The sequence below is a fragment of the Penicillium soppii genome (assembly GCF_028829465.1).
Source record: "Penicillium soppii strain IBT 18220 chromosome Unknown utg000003l, whole genome shotgun sequence".
NCBI classification, from domain to species: domain Eukaryota; kingdom Fungi; phylum Ascomycota; class Eurotiomycetes; order Eurotiales; family Aspergillaceae; genus Penicillium; species Penicillium soppii.
The window spans coordinates 590,462-616,529 of NW_026643233.1; the positions used below are offsets into that span (position 1 = coordinate 590,462).

Consider the following 26,068-nt stretch of genomic DNA (forward strand, 5'->3'; position numbering starts at 1 on the left):
CTGATAAAGACCATCAATAATTATTCAGAATCTATTCAGAAGGCTCGAGATAGTTTGACCTCTCCCATAGAATAGTATACATAGCACCTTCCTTGGTTCTTTCCTCTCCTCTTCTCTGCTTCCTATCAAACCCCCGATCTAAAAGATCAAAACTAATGCCTCATAACTGAGCCGGACTCACCTCAGATTTGCTGCATATTGCGAGTAATAAGAACTCTCTAATCTGATCCTTTATCACCCCGTGTTTACCTTTAGATCCTTTGTTGCCCGCATCAAACAGACGCGCCAACACTTCATTATTACCCAACGCTCGTCCCTTCACCTCTTGCCTTTCCTTATCCAAGCTCGTCCTTCCATCTGATGACATACACCCCACCAAGACAAGATGGATATTGGAGCAACGAAGTTTTCGGACTTCCTCCCTTTCATTCTGAACGATATCTCCTCCAGCTGCTTTGTGGCCATTGACTTCGAGCTGTCTGGGTTGGCTTTCCCGCCAAATGGACCTCAAATCAATACCCAAACCGTACAGGAAAGATATACCGAAGCCAAGGCAGCTGCCGAGCGTTATCAAATCCTGCAGGTGGGGTTAACCATCTGTCATGAGAACTCCAAAAATGGTATGCAACGCGCTCATTTTCACGGCACACGACTAACAATCCGCAGTGGTCTATACCCTGAAACCCTACAACATCAACCTGAGTCCGATCGCCCAACCGGAAACGGAGGTTAATCGGGACTGGACATTCGGAAGCCGCTGTGAGTTCTTGGTTCATGAGTTTCGTGCATATTACTAACATCTGTTATGCAGCAATGGAATTCCTGCTTTCCCATGGATTTAGTATTGACACGATGTGCAGCTCTGGCGTCCGATATCTCTCTCGAGTAGAAGAGGAGTCGGCTATCAAACGTGCAACTGAGAGATGCTTCCGGCCTACGGTCCCAAACATAAAAATCCAAGAAGATGACTTTGAGTGTTTGGAATTCCTGGGATCAGCTCGACTCGCAATCAACGAATGGCTAGCACAGGGAGAGGTAAGTAATTGAGCAAATCTGGGCTGGGGCAGCCCAGTTGACATCTGCAGACACGCCAATCTTGGTTGAACATCCCGCCACCCACCAGTCTCCTGACGGCTCCAAGTGAGGTTCCAGGAGCGTTAAGCAACGCGCAGAAACGGCTTTTGCACCAATTGATCAGCTTGGAATACCCGGACTTGACATCCCGAGGTGCATCGACATTTGTTCAAATTGAGATTCGGAACCAGCAATGTGAGCAAATTTCGTTCGAAGCGAGGCTAAAGAGCAAAATGGAGCGTGTTCGGAACCACATCGGTTTTCGCTGGATTGTAGAAGCACTTATCGGTGGCAACCTGGAGGAACTTGACATAGAGGCATTCCGCCCTTTGATGAAGAAAACGGACGCCCCGGTTCTTGAGATCAAGCAGTTGGCAGACAGAATGAAAAATCGGCTCAAGCAGAGCAGGCCTGTTCTGGTCGGCCACAACCTGTTCTGCGATCTGCTCTTTTTCCATCGATGCTTCATAGGTCCGTTGCCAGATACTCTTGGGGGATTCAATGCTGTCATTCATAACTTATTCCCCGTGTTGGCCGATACCAAGTATTTGGCCACCCATGACTGCGGTGCCCTAGCTCCAGAGTCCTCACTGGAGGATCTGAACAGGAATCTAGCGCACGTCGAGTACCCCAAGATAGGTAGGGCATCTCTGTTACCTTGAGGACTAGTGAACATGACTACTAACCATGTTTCAGAGATCAACCCCGGGTTCACAAAGTACAAGCTCCGCAAACGTACCCACGAAGCAGGCTACGATAGCATGCTGGCAGCCATGGCGTTCATCAAACTGGCGGGTAACCTCCAGCGCAATCCTGCTATGTTCACCCAGAAGGTCCAACAACCGACCATTTTGGCAGGCCCGCACATGCCTCCTAGTCTGTTTGCCAGTGTCATGCAACCGTTGGACCGTCGAGGATCACCAAACAGCGAGTTCAGCAATTTCTTCTACCTTGAGAGCGAAACTCCTCCAGAGATAGACGAAAAATACATTGCGGATCAGGGCACATCATTGGACGACACTGGCGACAGACAGATAATAAGTCTAGCGAGTCGAGGATTCTTGGTGCCGCGGCTAGGGACAGTTTTCTGGGCCATCTACGGAAACAAGCTGCGGGTGTTCGGGACTCAAGAGAGGATGATTCAAGTTGAACCTCAGCCCAAGGTGGAACTGCTGGTCGATGTGTGAGGATGGTTTCGGAGAGAGAACGGGGGAAACTCTGCACAGATAGTGAAAGATAGTCATTGATTGTGAGATATACGAAAAGGGAAAAGACTATGGATGTTCGCGGCAACTATCTAACAGTACGCCTTGAATTGAAGAAGGTACCGCTAGCGAAAAAAGGCCGCGAGGAGCTCAATCTGAGCACCTTTAAATGATCAAGTGGTCGTAGAATAGTGGACACATTGATGATAAGAGATGCTTGAAGAAGAGAAGAAACGAAATTCGATTCCGCGAAATTTAAACCGTGCGGGCGGGCACTAACCTAATTGGGCCTGGCGACAACGTGACCTGGTTGGATCTTTTTCTCGGGGAGGTCAATTGATCACATACAGCCACCTCATTTCCATCCACTCAAGATGTCGTCAGGTTCTAATGGTGCAAGGCGCGTTGCCTCACTGCTGAGTAAGTTCAATTGAAGTTTTTCCCCGTTTCTTTCGGACCAATACTGACTCGCGCGCAGGGCCATCAATAATCGACTCCGGTGTATGCAGAAGCTGTCAAGAAACCATTGGCCGCCGCAGCTATGCCTCAGCCGCTCCAGCAGCTACTGAGTCGACAACCACTCCTCCCGTCGTGAAGCCCGCGTATACCATCAACGCCGGAGTAGTCCTCTCCCGCCCTCCCCAGATCACCCGTGACCTCGAGCCGTTCGAGAAAGCGTTCTACTTCTACCAGAAGCGTTTGAACGAGCGTCTGGCCCTCCCTTTCACAAAATATTTCTACTTCAAGCGCGGAACACCAGCCGACGAGGACTGGAAGAAGAAGATCCAGGAGCGCCGGACTGCCGCTCGTGATATCGGAAAGTACAACGCGTACGATAACGATGCGTGGAACGATGAGCTTCTGCTCGGTGCTCAGGAATCTGAGCCCGCACACCAGGTTGAGGCGCTTGTGCAGGATGCAGAGTCAACTGCCAATGAGACTTCGCAAGATACAAGCAAAAAGGAGGAAATCCCCCGACCGTACCCTCGGATTACCGAAGCAGACAAGAAGAACGACCAGAAGAGCCTGGATCGTTTGCTTTCCCGCACTCTTTACCTCCTTGTTCAGTCTAAGGAGGGACACTGGAAGTTCCCCTCCTCCCCCGTGGAGACCGGAGAGACCCTTCGTCTGGTGAGTTCCATGGTTGAAGCTACGACTATGTTGAGACGTTGAATTATGCTAATATGCGATTATTTACTAGGCTGCTGAGCGCACCCTTTCCGAATCCGCCGGTATCAACATGAACACCTGGATGGTCGGCTACCACCCCGTCGGATGGCACTCGTTCAACCCGCCCCGCGCGAAGAAGGGCGAAACAACTGCCGTCGAGGCTACCGGAAGCAAGATCTTCTTCCTGAAGTCTCGCATTATGGCCGGCCAGGCCGATCTGTCCGTCAACACCCAGAACCTGAAGGACTTCAAGTGGCTCTCCAAGGAAGAGCTCTCGCAGTACCTGAACACGCAATACTACAGCAACATCAAGAACATGCTGGCCGACCGGTAAATGGGAGAAGCAGCTGAGAAGTTGAGGTTGAGCTGAGCGAGAAGGATGAGGAACGGATACTCTTCTGGGGGTGAAGAAAAGGCATACTTGTTCCGATTATCAAGCGTACAGTTAGTGACGCACTGCATATACTCTTATTGCGCATGCCATGTATAACTAGAATTTTCTGCGTCAATTCAAATTTCATTACAATGTTCTATTCGGTATTGCAACTCCCAAACGCCTTGCCATGTTGATATGTTCATAGATAAAAGATCATCAAACCACCCCTCCGGGGCTCCCTGGCGCATCATGCCATGTTGAACTTCTGTCCTTGGACAATAGGTTGATCCTTGGTCGCTTTCCCGGCCAAGTTTTTGCCGCACATGGCGCAGGCTAGTATCAAACATCAGTACTCGCTCTCAACGGACAAAAAAAAAACCTCTAGGAAGAGTGAACTGAGAAGTAACTTACCATTCCTCTGGTAAGCACACCGCTGGCAAAACTTCTTTCCCTGCTCCGTCTTCACCTTGCAGTTCTCACAAGAAGAAGCATACGCCGCATAAGGATTCTTAGCCTTCGCGCTGAGAAGTTTGCTCTGAAGGCCGTTAGTCAAGTCCAACCAAGCCGGAGATTTCGTCCTTAGTTCGGGCGCGTCCGAGCCAGGGAAATAGAACTAACCTTTCCGATACCGGTAGCACCAAGCGTCGCCTTGGCCTTGCCTTTATCTACGCCGCCTCCTAGAGAACTAGACGGGGAACCGTAGTACATGTCATTCTTGCGCTTGACACCGGGTGTGGCGAGCTCGGTGGATTTGAGCTTCTTTTGGCATTTAGAGCAGACCATTTTTGTTCTGGTGAAATGTTGGAAGGATGACGATTGACTTGAGTTGGCGAAAAGACGTTATCGCGGTTTGCGCCACCGCCTGAGTAAATGGTGCCAAGACGCGATCTACTTTCGACTTTGTTCGATTCCAGCGTATTCTTACTTGGTATTCGCATTTTTTATGGTTTTAACATGAAGAAATCCTCTGATTATTATTAAGAGATAGGTATCATATATTCCTCTCGCATCGTTCCTTGGGTATCACATCAAAGTCGGGTATAGGAGTAGGCACATTAGAAGAGAGCGTAAGTGTAAACCATCACATGGAAAAGCGTGGGGATTGCGTCGAATCAATTCAGATCAACAGGTAAATATCATCAATACGGGACTACCGGACTTCAACTTGAGCCTCAACGATCGAGTCTCACTGAGGCGAAGGCGCCTCTCGCTGCTGGGTCGAAGGCTGTTGAGTCTGAGTCTGGTGTGCTGAGTAGTCGTGGTACGGAGCATTTTCGTATGGCTGTTGCTGGAGAGGAGGATACTGTCCCGGAGCTGGGTACGGCGCTTGATGTTGACCGGGGGGTATTGGCCCTGGGGGTACTGGGCAGGCGGGTATTGAGGGTATGGATACTGAGCCGGAGCAGCATACTTGTCAGGCTCCTCACCGAGCTTGCTCCACTTGGAGCAGCAGAGCAGAATTCCCACGAAAGTAGCGACCCAGAAAATGAACTGGATGATAGCTTCGGCGGTGCCTAGGTAGACCGGGGCGGACACTTTCACCTCAAGATAATAGCGGATATAGATAACAGCCCATGCGAGGGAGATGGCGAACCACCCAACGGCACCATTTATCAGCGCAATAGCAGGCATCTAGAGATAGTGTTAGCTCGTGCTCCTTCTCATATTGTTAGGTAACAATGAATGCCACTAACCTTGGACACGAAGCGATAATTTCCAGCCTTGACAACCACGAATATCGACACAGCGAGAACCTCTACGGAAGCCAGAAAATAGATGATGTAGAGTGCAGATTCCAACCTGACCCAGCTGATCCCAAGTAGGGGGGTATAGGAGTTTGTCACATCATCAACGAGATAGGCAACATACATGGCCCAGTCGGCAAGAGAAAGCAACACGAGGAAGCCCTGCAGGATCCAGTGCACAATGGTCACTGCTCTATAAGGCTTACCAGAGTCCGTGAGACGGACAAGCATGCGGTTGAGCAGACTCCAGAAGACGTAGAATGTGAGGCAGATTCCGAGAAGATTGAAGAAAACAGACAGCATAAAGATGATGAGGTAGTACATCGTCACGATTGCATTGGCGATAGAAAGGGCTTCCCAGACTATGATGCATATCTGAGACCTGGTACGTCGTTCAAATTAGCAAGTGTTTCATATCTGTGGATTGCAACTATTCTTACAGGATGAACGAGATGAGAGCCCAGATTATTCCCTTCAGCGGTAGACCGCGGTTCCGAATTGTGCATACCCAGATAAGGAAAACAACAAACGCGAGGAGCGAGAGAATATCAAAGGCGAAACGCGTGATGAAAAGGGTCCTGTAGTAGTCGTTGTTGTAGCCATATCCAGACAGGCCATAGTTTAGCGATAGAATAGTCGTCTCACTCCATGGGCTAGAATCGTAGTAGGAGCCATAGCTTGAGCCACCACGTCGGGGCGCCATTTTGATCCAGTAAACTGTTTTGGTATGTCTAAAGAATTAGACGAATTTCGCAAAGACTTCCGTCAGGTCTAGGTTTACAGTACGGGGGCCTTTAAGTAATTAGCTTAGGGGGGCTCAAGCTATACACCAAATGTGATTGAGGCTGACGGCCCTGAAATACGAGGCCAAGATGTTAGTTGATGGACATGATTGGCTTGAAACTGTTTGTTAGGGCAAAGGGAAGTCAAAACACGAGTCACTGGGTTGATTCTGGTTGAATTGGGCTCCCGCGTGCTTTTGGCCCCCCTTTTTTGGCTGCGCCCTACAAACAGTTAGCGAGACTCCAAACACGCTAAGGCAGACACTTGTTGGGTTTTTGGAAATCTCAAGCGATTTGGAATTTCGATCAACGCCTTGAAAGAAAAGTGATAAAACGAAATGAAATGATTGGTATTAGGCAGAGAGAAAATGGTTTAGTGTGCCCGAAACTGCCAGCACATTAAAAGAGATGAAGCTACAAATGGTCGATCACAAGCTAGAAGCTTGGCGATTTCAAAGAGGAACAGACTTGTTTGAATTGCACGAGATTATTGCAGGGTGCCTCGGTATGGAGTACAATGTGGGAGTTCGATCTATTGGATCTTTAAATTTAGAGAATATAGAAATGTTGGGGTAAAATGGACTGCTAAGCACTCTAGATCTGATCTCCATTGCTCGGCTCCGAAATAGAGACTGATCCACTTCAAAGGGTTTCAAGGGTTTTCAAGGCCTTCAAGGGCCTTTATCTTCTGGATTACTCTCTTCAGCCTCGTGCAGAATATGATGTGGCTGAGACTGCAACGCCACTGCACAAAACAAAAACAAAAAGTGCCCTTCAAGGCGTAAGCGATCAAATCGCTACACCGCCGACCAAGGAAGATCCATGAAATCGAATTCTTCTCAGCTCGTCAGGCCCGAATCTGAGTTCCACCTAAGTACATCCTGCATTGTTCCGATCGATCCTCAGTCAAGAGTTCCTCGGTATACAATATTACAATATTTTCGTTTCTCTTGCGCACCGCCAATGTCACACCGAGTGGGGATATGCCAGGCGAAATAGTTCGCCTCGTGCATGTTCATCTTTCACCGTTCAGTGATCGCTCCTGACAGATGTCAATTGACGAAATTTAGTCCGTTCTGTTTCCTTGCTTGGTGTTTGCGCCTGGGGCCTTTCAACTTCCCACTCAGATCTCCCCATCACATCGTGAGTGGTCCTCGAATGCATGGTGACCCGCCACTTGCGAACTGGCCCGCAGGCCATCTGTCGCCGAAGCAATGCAAGCACGCTTTCTGGGGGCGAACATCAAAGGAATTGACCACAAAGAATGCAGCTCTAGCGCCTCAGTGAATCCAGAAGCTTGGTACTAGTCTCCAAGGCTTCGGTTCGAAGATAGGGTCATTCTTCCCAGCGGGACCTGAGGTAATCATCCCCTGAAATCAAATTCATTAGCGGGGACAACACTTCTCATATAAATACTTGCTAGTTTGCCAGATATAATAATTATTCAACTCTCCTTTTCTTGTTTCCCTTTTGCTTTTTTTTGGTGTTCCCATTTCCAGGTCTGGCGCGGCGCCGCATTCGGCGTGTCCGCATATCCCGATTTTCGACTGCATCATATCCCAACAATTCTGTTTCTATTATTTTTTTACCTTTAATGCAGCAATCCTGCAGGATTTCTATTCCTAGTTACTCGGGCTAGTGGGCTTGCTTAAACTTGAGCACGAATGCTGTGAACCCAGCTTCATTGCCGAGGAACCACGCCGAAAGGTATTAATTGCTGCATCTCGTCCGGGGTCCTATCTTCGAGAGCTCACACAGAGATACTCTATTACATAATACAAATCTCTCTTTCATTCATGAAAACCATCGTGGGAGGGTTTCCAGCACAGAAAATCCAAAAAGAAAATGCCTCCGGATGGATCGTCATTCACGACTCTAAACCTCCCACCGACTTTCGAACTACCCCAATGCATGGAATACTTCACCCTCCAAGCAGGCCCCAACACAGACCTATGGCGCAAACCACCAAACGGAGATACCTCCACGGCTCCCATAGTCTTCACCTCACTACGGCAGCCATTCGTCGTAGCGGAGGTGACCGTGAGCGCAGACTGGGAAATGGAATGGGACCAAGGCGGCCTAGTGATCTTCGCTGGGGCGGCACCACAACCCCTCTCATCAGAAGTCGATCTCCCACGTCACCGCACCACCTTCCCATGCAAATGGGTCAAAGCCGGAATGGAGTTCTCGTCAGGAACAGTGAACGCCTCGTCCGTGAGCGCGACAGCCGACGGCGCAGACTGGTGTCTGTCGCCTCTGGGGTTGTCGCAGGCTGGACTGGCTACCCACTCGCTGCGCATTAAGCTCGAGCGGGTTGGCCATGCCCTGTGGATCTGGTACCAGGTCCCCTCGGCTCTTCCTTATACCCTTTCGCCTGGAGCGGTGGGGAGTTCATGGAAGAAGTTGCGGGAGGTGACCTGGTTCTTTTATGGGGTAGAGGACAAGTTTGTTCATGTTGGTGTTTATGCGAGTCGGCCGACGGGGTTGTCGCGTGGGGATACGATGTGGGATGCTATGCATGGCTTGACGGTTGATAACTCGTTGCCGACTGGTTCGGATGGGTTAGTTGTTGAGTTTGAAGACCTGGAAATCTTCTAGTCGGGTCTTGATTTTCCTTTCATCTCTTCACTTTGGTTTTTCTTTCTTGATTTTTGTCGAGTCTTGGTGATACCATATTCCCCATCAGCGTTTCATCGAGCGATATGGCATGTCTGGAGTCGATTGTTCGCTGGATTTGAGTTCTGTGTTGCTTTCTTTTTTATTTTTCCTTTTGCCCTTATTGAACTCTTTTGTTGATATTGATCATTTTATACGAATATGATTGTTGATCCTCTTGAGCTTCCCCAGGATAATTTAACGCGAGTCGCGTACCTCGCACGTGCGAACTTGTAGTCCTCACAAACTCTACAAAATCGCATCTTACAATCATTATAAGTCAAGCCGTGACATTTATTTGCAATGTCTAACTATATACGATGAAAATTTAATCCTCGAAAATAAAATAAATTTTTGTTGATTCTAAGGTTGTGGTTTGGTGGCCCTAGGAGTGTAGTGTAAGTCTTGTACAAGATGTATTGATGATTACTTCCGACCTTCTTTTCACGTTCAGTTACAATATTTAAATCTATAGGGAGAGATTTGTTTGTAGAAAGATGTCGCAAAAACCTTGTATGGTTCATATGGATGTGGTTTCTGCAGATTATATATCTCCACATGGACCACTATAAAACTGGCGTGAGGGTAGATACATTGAGAAATATATAGTGTCAAAATCCATCATTCACTATTCAAATATCGATCATTATTCTCACTACTTTGATTTGTATACCAAAACATTCTCACCAGAACATCATATTGATATATGAAGTCATGAACTGCCGTATCAAAGAGAACTACCTATAACTGAATTTCACTAACTGTAAGCAGGTTAGCCCGGGATCGCGATCGGAAACGGGTAAGCGCTATTACCGCGACTCCCTCAAATTAATCAAGAATACGGAGTATACACATCATAAAGACGTCTAGTTCTCAATGCAATATGACCTGCTTCGAGATCCTTCAAGCCCTGCACCCTGCATGCAGATTCCGGGGCGGCCGTCCACTTGATATCGAGCTGAGTCAGCTGACTACGGGAATGCCGTTCCCGAGGTCCGGGAACTAAGAGTTTTGCGTCGAGGGTCTCAAGCTCGATTGAGGTCCATCAACGCAGTTAATTCGCTGTTTTTTAGGTCAATTGTCATAGAAACCAGTTGTAGTTTGCTCTCACCGTCTATTGTAAGCCAATGGATGGTGGCTGTGGCGTAGGTAGTCGTTGAAAGAGCGGGTCAAATATCTGCACAAGGACCCGTAGCAACATCCAACATTGAAACACAGGCTAAACAAAGGAGCTGTTTGTTTTTCTTGAAGATACAAGCAGCTAGCCCCAGGCTCGGAGCTTGTCTACGTGGAGCATTGAGCTTCGAGCGAAAGAACCGCTCGAATAGCCCCCATACGTGCATATCTCAGGTTTTGGCTCCCCATGGGGATTAGAGAATATAGCAAAAGTCTAAAAGTGGAAGAGAGGGATATTATACGGCCGTCAGACTTAACCACACAGAGTTTTGTTTTGGCTCGTTGATAGGTTGGATGGTCGATGGGCCATATAGGACTCTATATGTACAGAAAGAAAAGTGTTGTAGATGACGCTGAAAGTAGTACATGGTAATACATCACGACCAAATACCCTCCCCGGCGGAAAAGGGGACTCTATCAAAAAATCCAAAATCCTTGTTTTGATGACATTTTTCCAAGAATCCGAAAACCCGAGTTGTAGATAATTTAGACGTACTTGCACATCATGGCAACCATGAGATCGAAGAGACCCATGGCCTCGACGAAGGCAAAGCCAAGAATGGCGTAGGAGAAGAGCTGACCACGGAGGGCAGGGTTGCGGGAGACACTCATGAGGAGAGCGGCGAAGACGAGACCGATACCGATACCGGCACCACCGAGACCGATGGCAGCGGAACCCATACCGATGTTCTTGGAGACCTCAACCATGGCGGTGGCGACCTCGGAGGAGTACTGGCGGCGGGCGGCAGTCTGGAAGGCCTTGGCCTGGAGGAGAGTGGGCGACTGGATGCGCTTGGGGGCACCGAAGGTAGCGGCGGGAGCCTTCTGGGTGAAGGTGCGCTTGGTGGCAGCGTTGAGCTGGAGGCGAGCAGCAGGGCGGGCGACCTTGGAGGTCTGGGCCATGACGGAGGCCATGCGGGAGGTGAAGACACGAGTGGCGGCCATTGTGATGATGGGATATAAAATTAGAGGGTGGGTGGAAGAGAGGAGAAAGAAAGAAAGAGGAGGACAGATGGACTTTTCAGGGAGAAAAAGCTGGGAAACTACGGGAGAAGGTCCTCCTAGGACATAAATACTCTACGGCCAAATTTTCGCCCGTCCGCCTCCTGTTCTGTCCTAGTGCGGTAGTCTGGTAAGAAAAAAGCCCTACTCTGTGCGTGGACGGAGTATTTGATTCGCAAATCACCGTACAGTTGGAATGCTGGGGGTATGTTTTATTCGTTTTGGTTTCGTTTTTTTCCCATTCTTACCGTGTATTACCTTTCGGGTTCAGTCGGGTGTTGTTCCAAACTGGATCCACTGAAGTTCATTATATTATATCTATCAGAATCCCCTGCATATATGAAAATGACCCTTCACTTTGACAGGGATATCTGTAAAGATTTACGAATATCTCATATTGTCTCTCCAGCGCTGTACAAGACAATTGCTCATTGAAGGGGGAAAGGGATGTAAAAAATAAAATAAAAAAACGGTAATTGTTCAAGTAAAAAAACATAAAAACTAAAATAAAATGATAAAATACCCTTGCAGTGGATCTTAAGCATGTTCCAATCTAGTGGATCGATCCACCGATTAGCTCCTCATAATCCAATCATAATTCACTCGGGTCCGTAATATTTCTGGATTTGTTCCCGGAGTCGCCCAAACCGGCCCGACTCGGATTCCAGGTCCACCAACTACGGAGTCACTGGGCAACCATCGGCTGAAAGGAGACAAATTATGTGGATGGTAGTGGGTATTGTCTCCCCTTCCTTTGCTCGGGAATCCACCTCACCGAGTGGTCATATTGGGAATATACGTAACCAGGTTCCGGCTTCCGGAAGACATGTTCCATCATGGGTTGCCGAGGGAAGCAAAAACATGCATAGCGCCTGCAGGTGATGATCGATTCTTATATAGATTTGATCAGGGGTTGCGCGAACTCATGAAAAAAAAGGAGACAAATAAAAGGAAATTAGCAGAAAGAAAAAAACCAGGTTGTCGTGTCTCTCGCTTTCCAGGTCCACTTAGTTTGGATTCCTCGACCCGCCGAAACCCGACTATCACAGCAAAAAACTGGTCTGCTTTCCGGGTCGCCCCAGGAAAGGAGGTTACAAGCGAAATGACCTTGACAGAACTGCTCTAAACTTCCCTTTCTTTTTCCTTTCCCATTGGGATTAGAGACCCTTATATAGTTACGCCTATTCCCGTACGAAAAAAATTTCACTCAAATTTGGCCCGTCCCAAACGGGCCAGAGGCTCTTCGCATTCTTCCGGAAATTCAATTTGGTATTTCGGTTGATCGCAGCTTGGCGGGACCCACACAAGCTCGATTTCAGGGTGCAGCCGTTATATACGCGTTTCCCTTACCTCGATATCTACAGGTCCATTCTCTGTTAGACAACCATTGAAGGGCACAGAGCAGGGCTCTAGGGAACACACTCGAAGCAATTGCAGTGAACTAACAAAAAAAAAGCAGCGTAAATGAAAGGAAATGAGGTTCGTATTAAAAAGGGGGTTTCGGTTTCGGGTGTAATCGGGTAATACCAATACGGTATCACGTCAGCTTCATCGACTTGTCATTGACAATAATTCTGCCACTGTGAGGTCATCAAAAGAAAAGGGAGATAAATGCCGTGGCTTCAAGTATCCATACGGAGTACAGAATATTAGCTTAATTAGTCCTGAAATACCCACTATGGCTTTCAATATCAACATAAGACCGCTGTGCTTCCCCAGAACGACATTGGATTTTGGTGACCTACCTACGCAGTAGTACGACGTCCTCGGCACACTGCAATCACGAGGCTTCCGCGGCTACCGCCGATAGACCACGGTTATCGCTGCCGTTCGCCCGTTAATCTATACCCGACGCGACCTGGACTCGAGTCGCTGCTTGAACCTACGCTAGGACATATCGTTTGTACAGAGTACATGGTGAACAGTTACAATTATGTACTCCAGTGAGCCGGGATTTTCCGATTACTATGCTTAGAAGCAGAGAGGAAAGCGAGATCTTGAACGATGATGTCTCGATGTACGCAGTTTGAGTGACAGTCGTCGTCCCCAAGCAAGATGGCGGCTTTGACCTTCGACTCGTTCTCAAAACTGACGCGTGGAACCTCGTTCATATATTCGGAATTGTGAAGGAACAAGCAACGAACACACTGCAGCCACAGGGGGTGTACCTACAACTGCCAGGGACGGAGATACGCATCCATCAACTCGCGGATAGCTGCAACGTGTTTGGTAGACCTCTACCTGACCAAGGGTGCAGGGAGATCAGCAGAAGAGTTGAGCTATGGAGGGACTCGACTGGCTTGTCATATCCTGCCTCGTAGATGTAGACTTCTTGTCTCGACTCGGATCGCCTGCGTGCCTAAAGCAGACCCGTAGTCTTCAAAGCGGGATTTCACGTTATTGATAAGGTTTGGTTTTTGAGGCCTCAGGCTCTCAACTTGGAAACAACAGCTACATCTGCAGTATAATGGTATTCGTTCTTTTTGTATGCTCACGCATCGCATACCTAAATATTCCAGTCAGGTTCGCAGTATCTCAGAGGTTTTTGATTTTTGAGCTACTGCAAATTTGCGGAGTTCACAAATACCTGATATGCGAACAAAGATAAGATCGCCAGATGAACCCACCAGCTATACGCTATTCGGACTAGTCTCAGATGGAGACCATCAAGATCTGACACCGCCAGTTTACAGTTCTTCGAAATCAAGGTTATCTTCACATAACTTACCTAGATAATTGTCATGTGTGAAGCAGATATGAAAGAACCGGATAGAAAGTGCATGGACTACCATGCATTGGATTGAATTATCAAATCGAGGTCCAGCTGCAACAAGGTACGTAGAAATTAAGAGAGCAAGCAGTAATAAGAGCAAGGCCAACCTCCCCTAAGAATCCTCCATAGCACTCTTAAGAGCGCTAGTCAGATCAACATGGAAGTAAGGCCGATTAATACCATCCACAACAGCAAAGCCAGTCCCAACCCCAGACCGACCCCGTCGACGATGCGTATCAACCATTTCACCCCGTCCAGTCCGCACAACCTGAATATCATCCTCAGAGCCACTTATAATGGAAGAAGAAGCACTATTATCCTGCGCCTTCATGCCAACTTCAAGATCCTTACACTCCCCCCCAACCTGAGACTGAGCCGACGAAGCAGGCAGACTATCCTCCACGATCTCCGCAACGTCAAAGATAGCCTTTTGCCATCTGGGAGCAGACCCGTCCGACGGCGCAGGCCAACCGAAACCAGCGGCTGCAAGTGCCCGCTTCGTCCAGTTGTTGTGGACATGCGCGAAGTGCCATTGGACGGAATCCGGCGAGGCCCAGCGGTTGAGCTGATTGCGAACATCGATGAGGTTCTGCACGGAGGTGACGTCGACGTTGTTGACAGAGGCAAAGTCTAGAATTATGGCTTTGAGGGTTGGGAGGGGCGAGACCGGGGCGCCTTCTGCCAGTAGGATCCTGCGCTCTGCGCGTGTCGGGCCTGGGTCGTTCCACGGTCTGTCACCGGGCGTTTCCCATGCTTGTGGGTTTGTGCGTCGAGTTGAAGCGAGGACGTGGCTCACTAGATGGTCTGTGTAGTGGTTTGCATTTGGGTAGTTGAAGCCGTCGGAGACTCTGTATATGAAGATTCCTGGGGCTGGCTGGTTGATCCTGATTCGGGGGTTTATGCCGCCTTGATAGTCATTGGGAAGGTAAATTCTTCTCAATGAGGCGGGGTGCTTTTCGACATTTGGCGTTATATCTCCCTTTTCACCGAGGATATTGTCGCCGACAACCGAGTGGACCTGGACGTAGCCGAGGAACTGGCCTTTGGCTTTGGCGAGACGGAAGAGAGTTACTGCAAGCGAGATGCAGATTGTGCAGTAAATTCCTGTCTCAATGGTGGAGAAGATGATCACGATGACTCCTACTAGGAATATAACTGCATCAAGTGGTGCCACACGCCAGAATTGGTAGGTGGTGCTAGGTGGTGTGATGAGATCGCCCACTGCGTGAATGATCACAGCCGATAGGGAGGATCTGGGAATGTAAAAGAACAATGCTGGCAGGGCATAGATAGCAAGAAGAACGACGACTGCCGTTATAACACCCGCAAGAGGGGTGCGCACCCCACACTTTGCTTTGATAGCAGTTCGTGAGAATGATCCCGTAGCTGGATAAGCACCTAAGAACGGACCGATCAAGTTCGAGATGCCGATTGCGATGAATTCCTGTGATGGATCGATTGTGTAATTGTTGACACGACCGAATGACTTTGAGATTGCAATGTGTTCGATCAATAGAACGATGCATGCGGCGGGAAGCTCACCGACGAATGCCTTGACGATTACCATATCGATCTTTGGGACTCCAGCGGCTTTGAAACCCCGTGGGACATTACCGAGTAACTTGAACGCTGGATGCTCTCGTCGGTGGAGATTCACCGCTGCACTAATCATCGTGTAGAACAACACCACGAAGGCAGTCCGCAGAGTCGATAAGAAGAAGAAAAGCTTTGCCTTATGCGGCTTTTTCCTCACCCCGTAGTTGCATGCAGACCGAATGCCATATAACATCGCCAAAGCAGTCAGGCCCATCGAGGCGTCCATACGAGAAGAAGGGAGATGCTTCAATGTATCAATGATGATTTCGTACGTAGCCCCGCGAGTAGAGAATTTTGCCTTTTCTCCAAGAACCGTCTTCACCTGACCAGCACAGACATTGATAGCCGATCCGGTCATAAATGCGGTGATGGCAGGAAGGGGAATGAAATCAACGATAAAACCGAGACGAAGTAATCCGAGGAACAACACAATTGCGCCGCAGATTATTGCCAAAGCCGAGGCGATAGTCGGTCCTGGTATCTCAGGGTGCACGGCTTGAACCCTAATGATGATTGAGCCCATGAGTGTTGACATGACCGCCACAGGCTATCAACATTAGTATTCTTGTCACCCACAATAAAAGCACCTCCTTACCCCAATAGTGATATCCTTGGAAGTCGCAAAGAACCAATAAATCAAAACCCCGATGAAGGAGGAATATAGACCATACTCCGGAGGCAGCTTTGCAAGTTCCGCATATGCCATACCCTGGGGAATGACCACAGCACCAACGGTGATGCCTGTCGGGACATACAGATTAGCCCCAAAATTGGTGTGACATTCTCCAAGAAAGCTCACCTGCCACCAAGTCCCCAATCAACCATTGCGTGTTGTAATACCCAATCCAGTGGAGGAACGGGAAGATGTTCCAGATGTAGCGACGGACCTGCGGAGCGGTAGGCGTGTGACCACGGAACCAGTCCCCAACAGTGGGTTCATGCTCAAGATAAGAGTAAACGGCGGTCTCATCTCTCTCAACGAGAGGTGGAGTTGGTCCCAAATCAATATGTAGGACTTTTGCGATAGCGTGGCCGACTCGAGTCGAGATAGACTCCGCCATGGCGACGTAGTCTTTTTGGCTCTTCTGTGTAAACGGGACTATCAAAATCAGAGATTCTCCAAAGCGAGATAGAGAACAACAGTTGAAGAAGAAGGAAGAAAATAATGGGAGAGCAAAGTAATAATAAAGTCATAGTGTCCATTGTCTCATAGGGCTGAGCCGACGATGCGATGCGATGTCGTGATTTTAGGGGCGATTGCCAATACAATCCTATTTTGGTTTGAACCAATTATAGAAGGAAGGAGAGCTGAAACACTGTCATTCTCGCGTCAGGCGTGACAAGTTGAAGTTATTCTCCGAGAACGAAAAGGGATAATAAATCGATTGATAGCACAAATTGCCAGGGAGTAAAGAAGCGCAGTAAATCCCAGTGGGTAATAGGACAGATCTCAAGCTTTAATATCCCCAACTAGCACAATGAGGAGAAGCGTTCGCCAAGGTTAACCTCTCGTGATCTCATAGGGCTGAGAATAGACCCACCACGGCTCGGATAGGGCTGAATTGACTAGTGCTTAACCACTTGCAGTATAGTCTGAATAGATCCTGTCTTGAATTCTGTTGCCTGATATTCATTCATGGCCATCTAAACGTCTAAGTTCATTGGATAGATTATTATTGCAACGTTCACCTCTCTCACATGTCTATTTGTGTTACCCTGTACAACATTCCTATACTGCGTAGGGGCTCGATCCATTCTGAGCTGCCTCGTAAATGTAGACTTTTGGAGAAATTCATGTTTTTGTGTACACGTAATTATCAAGTTCTATGGGAGGGAAAGAGCAACGGGTACCTGGTGCCTGAACCATACCTGACGCGACCTACGAAAATAGGTGGGGTGTATATTCCTTTTCCGGGCCTTATTCACAGCGTGTTTTCTTCTTCAAAAATTGTGCTTTTACTTCTTCTCACGATCCTATCATAAAGTAACTTATTAAGACCAATTCCCTCACAAAGCTGATCCTAAGTCAGTATCATTGGCGGCACGCAAACAGTCATACTTTACTTCATACCGTCCAAGGTAGAGCGAACGGCTTTCCGGTGACGAGCAACCGATGTTCAGGGCTAAGTAACCGCACAGAACCTTAAGTCAGCGAGATCCTTAACAGACAAGTTTTCCTTCTTGTCTCCTTCGATAATATTTGCGAACACAGTAGTCTCCAATTCTTCCACGCATTGCTTCATAGCATCTCGGTCCGGAAGAGCCTCGATAAAGATGGCGTCAACACCAATGCCCTTGAACTCCCATGCGCAAGAAATTGCTTATTCCCAACCGCGCACCAGCTCGTCGGTTCGCGCCAGGACAAAAAAATCTTTGCCTTTGTTGCAGGTGTCACAGACAGCTTGGATTCGAGCAAAGGCCTCGCCTCGTGACACAACACTCTTGTCTTGCGTGTGTCTGCAAACTATTGGAATGCTAAGTTAGCAAGGCTTCACACAACAAGACATCATGGGAGACACGTTTCGGCTATTGCTGACCGTCAACTGTGACTCTCGCTGCACTAACATCGGCAGCTATCAACTGTTCGTACCACATTCATTGGGCTTCCGCATCCGGTATAACCATCCGCCATGATGAGCATGAAACCTGGCGAGAGACATCACGGATCTTATCGCACAGCTCTGCCATGGCAATGTACCCGGTGTCAGGTGGCCTGTAAAACAAAGCAACTGCGTAGCTCGCATGAGAGAGCTTAGAAAAGCCTAATTCCTCAACGAGACGGGAAGATAAGCCGTCATGGGTGCAGACATAGTTTAGAACTTGGCAGTGGCCGTTTTTGCCTCAAGCATCATGGCGCAAAGGCGGAGAGCCTGATTTGAAGGGATCCTGCTGATAAAGTTCTTCAAAGCAAGATTGATATTAACAGTTCCTTCGCCCTAGAACCCGAGGAAGGTTTTCTTGAGGCAATCGAATTGGAAAGGGTAGGAGCCCGAGCTGAAAGACATGGGGAATATCAGATTTGACGAAAGCAAGATTGGAACGAGAATGATGCCCAAACAAAGCATCCCATCTGTCTTTCAGTCATTCAATTGTATGCGAGATCGGAGACCGCGGGTACTTCAAAAATCCGCAAGAATGACCTCTCAGCATTGAAGGGGCGGTTCAGCGTGAAATAAAAAAAATCTCCAGGTGTTTCAATTAAAGTGAGCACCTGTCTTGTCAAATGGACTTTTTGTGGAAATCTAGTCGTCGAGTGGGGCGCTAGAATTAAACACCCTCAGTTCATGCACAAGAGCTCCAGCAGAATAAACAAACATCCAAGATATCCGCCCAAGCCGCTTCACATGCTCGATTACATCTTCCCATCATCGATAAAATACTGGAATATCTTCCGTATTGTTGTTGGTTTCTTGGAGAGTTGCCTCGAAAAGGATATTCTCGCGTCGCTGTTATTCGACATCACCTTCTTGAAGCACCGATGTGGAACGGTCATCCCAGTTGGTCAATGTATCTGGCCAAGATACTTGAAGCCACATCAGATACTGGCTCACTCTTCGGATTCATGACATACCACTCTCTATAGTGACGCCCCCCGACCTCCGAGTAGAGTCTAGCGATTCTCGGAAGTCATGTCAAGAATACTCCAACACTATACCAAACGTACCTCGACCCCTATCTCTACCTTTTTGGCTTTCTCCGTTCTGGCCTTCGCCGTGGTGTATGCACACGATCACCAGGATCCGTCGACCAAGACGTCGTGGAATAGTCAATGCAGTCGAAATTCTGTTTGATGCACCTGCAGTACTTTTCATAACTTGCTTCGCACTTCACTTTCCGCCGTGCGCAAGGTAAACACGCCTTGTATGTGCGTTGGTATTCATTGTTCAGAGCTATTCCTCTCGATTGGATAGCGTTTCGATAGAAGACTCACTACCTTACACTCATTCAATGATGAGCTTTTATTGCTTTGATATTAAGAAAGGTAGGAAATTGACGACAAGGAAATAAGTCAATCATGGAGGTAGCTGTTGATGCGGGTAGATTTGAGGGCTAAGGATGGTTCGAGTTAGGGTTCTGGAGGCCATGCAAGGAGAGACTCCAAGCTTTGGTCACAGTACCATGTTGTGCAGCAGAGACCATCAACAAGCCGCTCGCTATTTATACGCACAATAATTATAAACGTGACGACGGTATTTAAATGTCTGCTAAAACACTGGAACCTTTATAATCTCAGTCCAAACTCCACAGTCTCTGTTAAGTAAGTGTTGCCCCTGAATGATGAGATCATTTATCCCACTTCCCAAAGAAGATTCAAAACATCAAAGCGCAATTCCCAAATATGAAGATCCAAGGAACCCCGCGCATATATCACACGCGCCCGCTTCGGAAACGATAAGTCGTCCTACCGAGATTTACGCCCCGGGAAGCCGACCCAGCCTGGTCGGACACACGACCAACAACCAGACAGGGACAAGGGTCTATGCAAGCTTGCAAGCTTGTATATTCTTGCATAATCTGGTATGGAGCAACAGAAAAGTCCAGAGGAGGGGAACTACGACAATCTCATGCAGGGAACTGAGGATCTTGGATCGGTGAGCTATGGTCTAAGGTCCAAGCTCTTGCCGGCACGCAATATGCGTATGCAGATTATAGTGTGCAGGGTGGTGCAAGTGTAGTTCTACTAGTTAATAGTTAGTGGGTGGCACGAGCTTCATTATTATTGTTTTTGTTGTCAACAAACCGAAATCAATATAAAAAACCCGAGATTGATCCGTAGTCATCCGCAAACCCACCATGGGCCCATTTTGAGGTTGAAAAGAGAGGGAATCGAGCCTCCACTGGAATCATGGAATCAGAAAATCATGAAAATCATTGAAGCAATCAGCGTCATTTCCATTATTATTTTCTCTCTCTTTTCGATGATCGACCTGCATAATGAGTCAACCATATGACAGGTGGATAAGAGACCTGGCGGTAATGCGAGTGGTTATTGGGGAACATGGGTATATGGGTCTCCTCTTCTTAGCGCTTCCGCCCGAATTTTTTTTCTGAATCCTTTGATTGGGAGGTTCCTCCTCACTGTTCATTTCGTTGCTCATAAAATTCGTGCAAAGAATTGCATGTCGTGCGACCTAATGCCAAAAGAATACACACTCACTCCGGTAGTCACACATGTCCATCAAAGTGTAAAAAAAGCAAAAACAGGCGCTTTGATAAACAAAAGGACCTCGGTAGCTTCACCGCATATTGGGCAGTCCGTACATGAGTGGGGATCGGGTGAAAAGGGCCCCAAAGTACGAAATGCCATTGGGCGTCGAAGCTCTGAAAAGAAAAAAAAGGTGGACAAGAAGACCATTAGAGCATAGTATGGAAAATGGTCACTGTGCCAACCTGTGAGCCAACCCACTAGTTGTGCCGTCACTGTTGTACATTGGGCTGAGTTTTTTTTATTGAAGTTTTCTTTTCTTCTTTCTTTCTCTCTTCAACATAATCTCAATCAAATTGCTCTGTGAGCGGTTTACTGTTAATCCTGCGTTAATCTTTGCTGGTCAAATTGTGAACCTCTAATACCCCACCGATCCATATTTTTTTTTACGACCCTTAACGAAATTCTTTGACCATGGCCACCGTCGAACAGCCCATCGTCCCCTCCGACCCTATAGTTGAGAAATCAGACCTTGCCGACTCAACTGCGACCTTAGTTGAGGAGCCTACACAAGAGAAATCTGTCGAGCCCGAGGTCCCCATGACCGCCGCAGAAAAGAAGAAGGCAAAGGAGAGAGCCAAGAAGAAGGCCAAGAAGCAACAGAAGAAGCAGAGTGTGAGCTCTGCTGCACTGGAGGAGACTACAACCCAGACCGAGAGCCCAGCTACGGAGACTGAATCAGTCGAAGCTCCCAAAGAGGAATCGGCCGCTGAGTCAGTGGAGAAGACAGAGCCTGAAGAATCTAAGCCTGTTGAGACTACAGAGTCAACTCCTGTAGAGTCTACTCCCGAAGTTGTGGAAGAATCAAAGTCTATCGAAGATGCTCCCGAACCTACTGCTAAGCCGGTGACCGAGAAGCCGGTCGAATCAACAACCGAAGAATCTACGCCCGCGGATCTCCCAGCACCCACAGAAGAAGCTCAGGCCGTTGAGGCTGTCCCCGAGACCGTCGCAGAGCCTGTCGCGGAAGAGAAGGCCACAGAGGCTGTTTCTGAGCCAGTTGAGACTCCCGCCGAGCCCGCCGTCGAAGAGCCAAAGGCTACCGAGGAAGTCGCCGAACCCACAGAAAAGGCTGCTGAGCCTGTCGTCGAGACTCCTGTTGCCGAATCTGCTGCTGAGCCCACCAAAGAAGAGCCCAAGGCCGTAGAGGCTGTTCCCGAACCTGCCCAGGAGACTCCTGTAGAGGAATCTAAGGTCGCCGAGGAAGTTGCTGAGCCCACCGAAAAGACCGCCGAACCGGTCGAGGCTGCTGAGCCTATCGCTGAGACGCCTGCCGCTGAGTCCGTCACAGAGGAGACCAAGGCCGCAGAGGCGGTCCCGGAAACTGCCGAAGAGACTCCTGCCCTGGAGGAGCCTAAGGCCACTGAGGTGACCGCCGAACCCACAGAACAGGCTGCCGAGCCTGTCACTAAGACACCAGCGGTCGAAGAGCCCAAGGTTGCCGAGAAGATCGCCGAATCACCAGCAGTGACTGCCGAGCCTGTCGCCGAGACTCCTGCCGCTGAGCCTGCCACAGAAGAGCCTAAGGCTGTGGAGGCTGTCCCCGAGATTGTCGACGAGACTCCCGCTGTCGAAACCGAGGAACCCAAGGCCAGCGAGGAGGTTGTTGAGACTACCACAGAGAAGACCGCCGAGGCCGTCGAGCCTCTGAAAGAGCCAAAGGCTATGGAGGAGGTTGCTCAGCCTACTGAGGAGACGCCTGCTACCGAGGTCGCTGCCGAAGTAGTCGCTGAAGAGGTGAAGCCTGAGGTTGTTACTGAGTCTACCGAGGCTGCTGTGGAGGAACCCAAGGCCGTGGAGGTTGCTGAATCCATCGAGGAGAAGCCCGCTACCGAGACCGCAGAGAAGGTTGTTGAACCTGCCGCTGAGCCTGTGTCTGAAACTGCTGAAGCCCCCGTGGAGGAGACCAAGGCTGTGGAGGAACCCACCGCTGAGGAGAAGCCCGTCGAGGCTGTTGCTGAAACCGCTGAAGTTCCTGTGGAGGAGACCAAGGCTGTGGAGGAACCCACCGCTGAGGAGAAGCCCGTCGAGGCTGTTGCTGAAACCGCTCAAGTTCCTGTGGAGGAGACCAAGGCTGTCGAGGAACCCACCGCTGAGGAGAAGCCCGTCGAGGCTGTTGCTGAAACCGCTCAAGTTCCTGTGGAGGAGACCAAGGCTGTCGAGGAACCCACCGCTGAGGAGAAGCCCGTCGAGGCTGTTGCTGAAATCGCTGAAGCCCCCGTGGAGACCCAGGCTGTCGAGGAACCCACCACCGAGGAGAAGCCCGTTGAGGCTGTTCCCGAGGTTTCCGAGGCACCAGTCGAGACTCCAGTCGAAACCGCCGCCGAGGAATCCAATTCCATCGAGAATGCCGAGCCCACCAAGGAGCCCGTGGCCGAAAAGACGGTCGAGGCGCCAGTCGCCGAAGCCGAGAACAGTGCTGACGCCAGCGTCATTCCCGGCGAGACTGCCTTCGAAGCCACCGAGGAAGCCACAGTCGAGACCTCCAAGCCCGAAGAAACCATTCCTGAGTCTGAGACCAAGGAAGTCACCGAGACTCCCGCCGTCGAGGAATCGACCACCGAACCTGTGAAGGAGACTGAGACTGCCGGGCCCGTCCTCGAGAAGGCTGACACCGTCGAGCCTACTGTTGAGGAACCCACCACGGAGTCTGCCGAGACTCCTGTCGAGGCTGCCGTCGAGCCCACCCCTGAAGTCACCGAGACAGCCTCTGAAACCGTCGCCGCTCCTACCGTCGAGGAGCCCGCCACTGAGAAGGCCCCTGAGACCGCTGCCGCCGAGCCTGTCCAGGAGACCGTCGAGGAGACCAAGACAGAGGGACCCACCGTGCAGGAAACAGTGGCTGAAATTGCCGAAACCGCCAAGGAGTCTGTCGAGACACCCACTGACACTGAGGTCACCGAGCCTGAGGCCGCCGCCGTGGAGGAGGTCGTGAATGAAATCACTGAGATCGCCAAGGAAACCGCCAAGGAGACTCCCGATGTCCCCGATGCCACCGAGACTGAGGTCGCCGCCGTTGCGGCTGCCGCTGCAGCAGCAGCTGTTGGTGCTGCCGTGGCTGAAGAAGCTACTTCGCCCGAGCCTGTTTCTACTGAGAAGGCCGTTGCCGATTTGACCAAGGAGGTCGAGCCGGAGGCTGCTAAGGCTGAGGAAGTCACCGAAGTCGCCGCTGAGCCTGTTACCGAGAAGGCTGAGGAGCCCGTTGCTGAGACCCCCGTGGCTGAGGCTGTTCCTATTGTGGAGACTGCTGTCGAGGAACCCGTCAAGGAGGTTGTTGTCGAGGAGCCTGCTGCTTCTATTGAGACTCCTGCTGCTGCCGAGGAGCCTGTTGAGAAGGCTGAGGTTGAAGCTGACACTATTGCTGAACCTGCTGCCGAGCCCGTCGCGGTGCCTACACCTGCAGTCGAGGAGACTCCTGTTGAGGAACCCGCCAAGGAAATTGTCGTCGAGGAGCCTATTGTTGCTTCCACTGAGACTTCTGCCCCTGAGGTTGTCGCTGAAGTTGTTGCCGAGGAGCCTGCCGCCGAGGAAACTCCTGTGAAGGAGCCTGTCGCCGTCACTGAGACTGTTGAGGTGGCTGCTGTTCCTGAGGCCGTTGCTGAGCCTGCGGCGGAGACCATTGAAGAGCCTGTCGCTCAGATTTCCGAGCCTGCTATTGCCGAGGACAAGGTCGAGATTGCTGCTGCTCCAGAGACTGTCGTCGAGGTCGTGGCCGAGGCCCCTGAGCTCGCCCCAGTTGAAGAACCTACCACTGAAGCACCTGCTGCCGAGGTTGTCGAGGATGTGAAGGAACCTGCCGTCGTCGAGCCCGTCATCGAAGAGCCAGCCGTCGCAGAGCCAGTCAAGGTCGAAGAAACTGTCGAAGTGGCACCCACTGAGGAGCAGCCCCAAGAGGCAATCCAAGTGGAGGCACCCATCGCTAAGGAAGCCGAGGTTGAGCCAGTCGTCGTAGAGGAGACCGTCATTGAGCAGCCCGCCGCTGCCGTTGTTGACGTTGCTGCCGTTGCTGACGAGACTCCCGTTGAAGCTTCTAAGGAGATCGATTCCGAAGAGCCTGCTGCTGATGTCTCTGTTGTCGAAGAGATCGTCCCTGTGGAATCATCTTCTGCTGAGGTCCCGGCCGTCAAGGTCACTGATGAAGAGCCTGTGATTACGGAGCCCGAAGCACCTATCGTCGCTGAGGTTGCTGCCGAAGAGCCTGCACAGGAGGCTCCCAAGGCTGAGGAGACTGTCGCTGAGCCCACTGATGTCAAGGAGGAATCCGTTCCTTCCACCGCTGATGTGGAGACTCCCGCTCCTACTGAGGTTGAGGCCCAGAAGGAAGAGACTGCCGCTCCAGAGGTTGCCGAGACCCCCAAGGAGGAGTCCACTGGCCTGAGCTCCGAGATTCTCGGAGCTGGTGTCGCCGCCGCTGCCCTTGCCGGTGTCGGAGTTGCTGTTGCCTCCCACAAGGAGTCTGAGTCTGCCCCGGAGGCAACCAAGGATCAAAAAGATGCCGAGACCATTGGCGCTGACAAGGAACCTGTCGTCGAGACTCAGCCCAAGGCTGCAGCAACAGATGCCCAGCCTGCAGACGGTAAGCCAGCACCGCTCTACACTTCGAACCAACAATCCGCGATGTCCCTCGAAACTGATCCCGTTCTTGCAGCTCTTGCTTCCGACCGTGAAGCCCTGCTCAGCAAGCTCAACCAGCCCTCCACCGACCAGCTGGCCGCCACTTCCAACGAGCAACCCGCTGCCACCACCGAGTCCCAGCCCGCCCCCGAGGCCAGTACCAGCAAGGGTATCACCGAACCTACCAAGGCAGATGACGCCAAGCCTTCGGACTCTCTTGCGCCCAAGAACAACGATGAGGATGCTCGCCCGTCGAGCCAGAACCGGTCAGTGACAGCTGTTTCTCTGAATGGTGCCACAGACAACTGGCTCAAAGCAATTCTGCGCTCTGTGTTTGGTGGTTTCTTTGGAGCGATTTTCGCCCCCTTCCGTCGTGGAAAGAAGGCCTCAAACTAAAGCACGAAAAGAAAATCTATCCCATGTGCAAGCCAGATTGTTTTTTTTCATTGGTGCTATTATCAAGAAATCCCGAAATCTACACGCCATCGTGCTGCAGTGAATCAGCCGTGATATATACTGACTCTGTTGCTTGATCAGGACATTGTTCTGGATTGCGATATTTGCCGTGCCTCTTATGATCTGGTCTATCTTCCCTTGAACTCAAACCCAAATGACGATTCGATTCGGGAGGGTCCCAGTCACGTGCGACCCAAAGCCCCAACTCGGGGCATCCGATCTATGCCGTGGCTATAAC

At 50.0% G+C, this 26,068-nt stretch overlaps 10 protein-coding genes across 10 annotated transcripts; 4 read left to right on the forward strand and 6 right to left on the reverse strand.

Annotated features, from left to right (window-relative positions):
* Positions 1-385: 385 nt before the first annotated feature.
* N7529_002349 (CAF1 family ribonuclease) lies at positions 386-2,261 on the forward strand (the record flags this gene model as incomplete). The annotated part of the gene is made up of 5 exons (XM_057237877.1): positions 386-620; positions 667-759; positions 812-1,035; positions 1,086-1,713; positions 1,771-2,261. The coding sequence occupies 5 exons, from the start codon at positions 386-388 to the stop codon at positions 2,259-2,261; spliced, it is 1,671 nt and encodes a 556-aa protein (XP_057100488.1).
* A 392-nt stretch (positions 2,262-2,653) lies between these two features.
* N7529_002350 (mitochondrial 54S ribosomal protein mL46) lies at positions 2,654-3,783 on the forward strand (the record flags this gene model as incomplete). The annotated part of the gene is made up of 3 exons (XM_057237878.1): positions 2,654-2,699; positions 2,758-3,410; positions 3,481-3,783. 3 exons carry the CDS (start codon positions 2,654-2,656, stop codon positions 3,781-3,783), a joined length of 1,002 nt encoding a protein of 333 aa, XP_057100489.1.
* A 289-nt stretch (positions 3,784-4,072) lies between these two features.
* Positions 4,073-4,608, reverse strand: N7529_002351 (cysteine-rich PDZ-binding protein; the record flags this gene model as incomplete). The annotated part of the gene is made up of 3 exons (XM_057237879.1): positions 4,073-4,158; positions 4,237-4,360; positions 4,444-4,608. 3 exons carry the CDS (start codon positions 4,606-4,608, stop codon positions 4,073-4,075), a joined length of 375 nt encoding a protein of 124 aa, XP_057100490.1.
* A 408-nt stretch (positions 4,609-5,016) lies between these two features.
* On the reverse strand, positions 5,017-6,273 carry N7529_002352 (uncharacterized protein; the record flags this gene model as incomplete). Its single annotated transcript, XM_057237880.1, has 3 exons — positions 5,017-5,457; positions 5,520-5,952; positions 6,011-6,273. Coding segments are annotated over 3 exons (1,137 nt in total), but the record flags the coding sequence as incomplete, so codon positions are not given.
* Positions 6,274-8,197: 1,924 nt separating this feature from the next.
* Positions 8,198-8,950, forward strand: N7529_002353 (uncharacterized protein; the record flags this gene model as incomplete). The annotated part of the gene is made up of 1 exon (XM_057237881.1): positions 8,198-8,950. The coding sequence occupies one exon, from the start codon at positions 8,198-8,200 to the stop codon at positions 8,948-8,950; it is 753 nt and encodes a 250-aa protein (XP_057100492.1).
* Positions 8,951-10,669: 1,719 nt separating this feature from the next.
* Positions 10,670-11,128, reverse strand: N7529_002354 (ATP synthase subunit C family protein; the record flags this gene model as incomplete). The annotated part of the gene is made up of 1 exon (XM_057237882.1): positions 10,670-11,128. The coding sequence occupies one exon, from the start codon at positions 11,126-11,128 to the stop codon at positions 10,670-10,672; it is 459 nt and encodes a 152-aa protein (XP_057100493.1).
* A 2,942-nt stretch (positions 11,129-14,070) lies between these two features.
* Positions 14,071-16,615, reverse strand: N7529_002355 (SLC26/SulP family anion transporter; the record flags this gene model as incomplete). The annotated part of the gene is made up of 3 exons (XM_057237883.1): positions 14,071-16,101; positions 16,150-16,295; positions 16,354-16,615. The coding sequence occupies 3 exons, from the start codon at positions 16,613-16,615 to the stop codon at positions 14,071-14,073; spliced, it is 2,439 nt and encodes an 812-aa protein (XP_057100494.1).
* Positions 16,616-17,561: 946 nt separating this feature from the next.
* N7529_002356 (methylisocitrate lyase) lies at positions 17,562-18,149 on the reverse strand (the record flags this gene model as incomplete). Its single annotated transcript, XM_057237884.1, is given in 4 exon segments — positions 17,562-17,677; positions 17,692-17,854; positions 17,894-18,018; positions 18,092-18,149. 4 exon segments carry the CDS (start codon positions 18,147-18,149, stop codon positions 17,562-17,564), a joined length of 462 nt encoding a protein of 153 aa, XP_057100495.1.
* On the reverse strand, positions 18,150-18,364 carry N7529_002357 (uncharacterized protein; the record flags this gene model as incomplete). The annotated part of the gene is given in 2 exon segments (XM_057237885.1): positions 18,150-18,323; positions 18,335-18,364. 2 exon segments carry the CDS (start codon positions 18,362-18,364, stop codon positions 18,150-18,152), a joined length of 204 nt encoding a protein of 67 aa, XP_057100496.1.
* A 2,810-nt stretch (positions 18,365-21,174) lies between these two features.
* Positions 21,175-25,770, forward strand: N7529_002358 (PT repeat family protein; the record flags this gene model as incomplete). The annotated part of the gene is made up of 1 exon (XM_057237886.1): positions 21,175-25,770. The coding sequence occupies one exon, from the start codon at positions 21,175-21,177 to the stop codon at positions 25,768-25,770; it is 4,596 nt and encodes a 1,531-aa protein (XP_057100497.1).
* Positions 25,771-26,068: the final 298 nt, after the last annotated feature.